Here is a 4,629-nt window from a genome sequence, read left to right as displayed (position 1 = left end):
AATTTTCGAATCTCGCTTATTATTGAACTGAAAAAATTAAATTTGAATATAGACTTGTGAGGATTTTATCATTATATAAACTAAATTCTAATTATAAATTATAGTGAGTACATTCTATTTTTTTTTTTAAATCATAAAAATCAAATTTATAATTTAATTTTTAAATAAATAAGTCTTGAACAAAAGGGTTATCTCTCTCACTTATCTAAATAAAAAACTATCAAAAATTGACCGTTATTATCATGACTCTACCGCTGATTACCGCCACCGTTAAAAGAAAGTGATTCCATTAGATTTGCATTTAACTAATGATTTTTTTTTATTTAGAGAAAAATATCTTTCTGGTTCCTAGGTTTTGAGTCTAGTTTTTACTTGTTCACTAAATTTCAAAATGTTACACTTTTAACCCTTGAGCTTGTCTTCAATTTAGTTCCTAAATTTTAAAATGTTACAATTTCATCATTGAAATTTGAGTTTTATTTTAAGATGGTCTCTAAGTTTCAAGATTTACCCTTTTAATCTCAAATTTTCACTAACTATTACTTTCATTCTTTGGCATTAATATCGTTAATTAATTTAATATAATTATGAAGTGAAATTTTAAAATTAGTTTTATGATAAAAAATAATAAAACTTCATTAATTAAAATTTTTTTAAGTACTTTAAACGAATTGACATTAACAGTATTTAGTGAAAAATCGAGGTTAAAAGTGTAAATAGTAAAATCTAAGAATCAAGTTTGAAATAAAATTCAAATCGCAAAGCTACAGTTGTAATATTTTGAATCAAGATCGACTAAATTAACCTAATATTTTGAAACCTAGAGACAAAATGAAAACTAGTCGGACCAATAATAAAGTATTATTCACAAAAGTTTATCTTTATACAAAGTTTATCCTCTGTGTTTCAGATTTCAAAAGGTCCATTATATTTGTTTTGAAAAGAGTAGTCAAAGAAGAAGGTCCTTGTCTCCATGACCATGCCTCCTCTACTACCTTTCACCTTACTTTTCGCCATTGAAGAAAAAGCAGAAAAGATAGCCGTCGGCCCGCCGGAATAAAGAGTGTTCAACCCAAATGAAGCTCCCTGTCTTCTGTGGTCTTTCATTTCTGTTCATCGTCACTTCGGTTTCTTGCGAATCGCTTTCGGTGAGATTTCAAGCTTCCTTCCAACTCTTTTCCTTCAATGTTTTCAATGCAACTCTGTTTCTCTTTGAATATGAAACTTCTTCTCTTGAGTTAAAGCTGATCTTGATGATTACATACGTTCAGAACTTCTATTTTTATACATTCTGATTGCTTATTCAAATTTTCTCTGAGCAACTTGTTAGTGTAGATTAATATGTTATACAGATCAGTTGTCATATTGCTAATGTGATCCTTGTAATTAATTTCTAAGTTTATTCTAAATCAGCTGTGGTCGGTGTTAAAGTGTTTATAAAATTAAATTTACCACGACCCATTAGTTTAAGTTTTTGAGTCAATCGATGATTTAAGATTGTGTCAAAGAAAGTAGGAGGTCCTATGTACAAACATCTATAATGTCATTTCCTCCTCGAACTAATATTGATTTTCTACTTGTTGGCTCTTCTACCAATTTTCAAACCCACAAGTGAGTGAAGTGTTAAAGTATTTATATAATTAAATTTACCACAATCCATCCGCTTAAGTTTTTGGGTCAATCAGTTATTTAACGGTTGGTTAGATGGTAATAAGTGATTGTTAATGTATATGATGTATAGCCATAAGGGTTAAAAGAGAGAAGAATGGCTATGTATATTGTATTTTTCTTAGTTTGGCTTAATTTTCATGTTGCTTTTTGGATAATAACTAAGACCCATTTGATAATCATTTTGTTTTTAGTTTTTGTTTTTAGAAATTAAGCTTATGAACGTTACTTTCACCTCTAAATTTCTTTCTTTGTTATCTACTTTTCACCAATGGTTTAAAAAACCAAGCCAAACTTTGAGAACTAAAAAAAGTAGCTTTCAAAAAGTTATGTTTGTTTTATGAATTTTGTTAAGAATTCAACCATTGTAATTAAGAAAGATGCAAATCATTCTAAGAAATGTGGATGAAATAGGTTTAATTCTAAAAATAATAATAATAATAAAACCAATTGATTTTCAAATGGAGTCAAAATAAACTTCTTGTTCCTGTTCTTCTTCTTATTCCTTCTTTACTCTTCCTTTGTCAGTCAGCTTTTTTCATGGCTGAATGATTAAAGACAATGAAAACTTACTTCTCTAAAAAAATCAAAAGAGCTTCTCTAAAAGACAATGAAAAATTGAGCACATTGAGATGAATTTTTTTTATCAGGTTCTAAATGTTTATGTGGACTATAGCGCCTTTGATTGTCCTCCAAGTCCAAAGTCTTCTCCACTTTATGATAAACCATGAAGAACACAGATTTCTATAAGAATAACTGTAACTATTTATATATCAAGTGAACTCTTTCTGTGAAATGAACTTAGACAACTTCAGATATGGCCTAATATTGATTGTTGTAAGAGCTCTTTCTGCAAAGCAACTTTTATTTTGAGCATTTTATAATGACATCACAGATTGCTAAAGAACTTAAAAGAGTGCAAACTGTTTATCATCGATATGGGAGATGCCGCGAAAGATCTTGCTTCTGGGACTCTTGGGGGAGCAGCTCAATTGATATGTGGGCACCCATTTGATACAATTAAGGTCAAGCTCCAAAGCCAACCTGTCCCGCTTCCAGGCCGACGTCCCATGTATTCCGGAGCGATGGATGCTCTCAGACAAACTTTAGCCTCAGAAGGCCCAAGAGGTTTGTACAAAGGTATGGGAGTTCCATTGGCTACAGTTGCTGCACAAAATGCTGTTCTCTTCACTGTCAGGGGACAAATAGAGTCCTTCTTCAGGCCTTATCCTGGTGCTTCCCTTGATGTTAGCCAACAAGTGGTTTGTGGGGCTGGGGCTGGCTTTGCTGTGTCTTTTGTAGCTTGTCCTACTGAGTTGATCAAGTGCAGGTTTGTACAATTTTCTTGAATGTCATGAAGTTTGTGACTCCCACTCCTAAATATTATATTATCACTGGTAGTTATAACTCACCATGAAAGGAAGTTTGATCCTTATATGCAAAGAAAAACAACATATTAACCCCATATGGTAATCTTGGTAACTCAAACAAAACTGCAATTGGGATGGCACCCCATTGTCTTTTTCTACCATTATTCAATTTCTTGGCTTCTCAACTAGTGCCTGTGTGGAGGAATGGGAAAATTAAATTACGATTATTGTTAAAATGTCTTGAATCTGTTATCTAGTGCTTCGAATATCCAAGTACCGAGTCTTACTAATAATAAACTATTCTCCCTCTATCCGTGGACATAGCCTAACACGCTGTTAATGAACTACATAAATCTTTATGTCAATTCGTTATTGCTTTACATTTTCTATTTATCTTTGATTGTCGATTTCTTAACGGTTATATATATATATACAGACATCTACATCTTTGTTTTCTTAATGATTTTATTTTGCCAACCTCTTTATTTTGAAATGAAGCAAGCTAGTAGGAGACAAGCATGTTAGTTTAAGTTAAGTATTTGACTTTAGGATAGTAAGAGAGTTCACAAGACATTACAACCTTGATCTTTTGTTGTTAATGAATAGGCTGCAAGCTCAGAGTGCATTAGCAACATCGGGTTCAGTTGGTGTGGCAGTGAAGTATGGTGGTCCAATTGATGTAGCTAAGCATGTTTTCCAATCAAATGGAGTGAGGGGTCTTTTCAAGGGCTTAGTTCCAACTATGGCAAGAGAAGCACCTGGAAATGCAGTGGTTTTTGGTGTATATGAGCTGCTAAAGCAATACTTTGCAGGTAGTCGAGACACGTCGAATCTCGGAAAAGGCTCTGTAATCGTGGCTGCGGGTGTCGCGGGAGCTGGATTCTGGCTAGCTGTGTCTCCAACTGATGTGATAAAGAGTGTGATTCAAGTGGATGATTTCAAGAACCCAAAGTTCTCTGGTTCTATGGATGCTTTTAGAAAAATCATGGCCTTAGAAGGAGTGAAAGGGCTATACAAAGGTTTTGGACCTGCCATGGCTCGTAGTGTCCCATCTAATGCAGCATGCTTCTTGGTATATGAAATCACAAGATCTAGTTTGGGTTAGTTCAAGAATTCTTTTGGAACTTCTTGTTCTCTATGCTTCTGAATGCATATTGGTTATACCCTGTGGCTTAAAAGAAAAGCCATTTTGAGGTAATAAAATTCAACATGGCCTCTCCATGTAGTGGTCATTTTCTTCCTTTTCATTTTCACTTGTTCCACTTTGCTTGTAAAACTCAACTCATCAACTTCTCTGTGGGGAAAATTATAATAAATTGTGCCTAAGTGATGGTTTAACTAGTGATTTTTTTAATACGATAAGGAGAAGGAAATTCGAACTATAGACTTCTTGGTCGTTAATAACACATAGTGTTTGTTTTGACAGTTGAAGTAATGATTTTAGAAAAAAAGATTTTTTATATAATCATATTGATGTTTGGTTCAAATTCTTAAAAATATTTTTGAATCAATTTTATCATTACCAAATTTACTAAAAACAAGTGACCTAATGGGAATCTTTCGAGTTGTGCTTCCATGAGAGAAAAATGAC

At 32.9% G+C, this 4,629-nt stretch overlaps 1 protein-coding gene across 1 annotated transcript; it reads left to right on the top strand.

The window, feature by feature from the left end:
* The first annotated feature begins 938 nt into the window (after positions 1-938).
* LOC120077623 (mitochondrial carnitine/acylcarnitine carrier-like protein) lies at positions 939-4,379 on the top strand. Its single transcript, XM_039031564.2, has 3 exons — positions 939-1,148; positions 2,564-2,998; positions 3,645-4,379. Exons 2-3 carry the CDS (start codon positions 2,607-2,609, stop codon positions 4,141-4,143), a joined length of 891 nt encoding a protein of 296 aa, XP_038887492.2. The 5' UTR covers positions 939-1,148; positions 2,564-2,606; the 3' UTR covers positions 4,144-4,379.
* Positions 4,380-4,629: the final 250 nt, after the last annotated feature.

The sequence above is a fragment of the Benincasa hispida genome, chromosome 5, assembly GCF_027475165.1.
Source record: "Benincasa hispida cultivar pf3 chromosome 5, pf3_genome.v1.1, whole genome shotgun sequence".
Classification (NCBI taxonomy): domain Eukaryota; kingdom Viridiplantae; phylum Streptophyta; class Magnoliopsida; order Cucurbitales; family Cucurbitaceae; genus Benincasa; species Benincasa hispida.
Note: the sequence above shows the minus strand (reverse complement) of the source record. Positions and strands in the feature narration are given on the sequence as shown.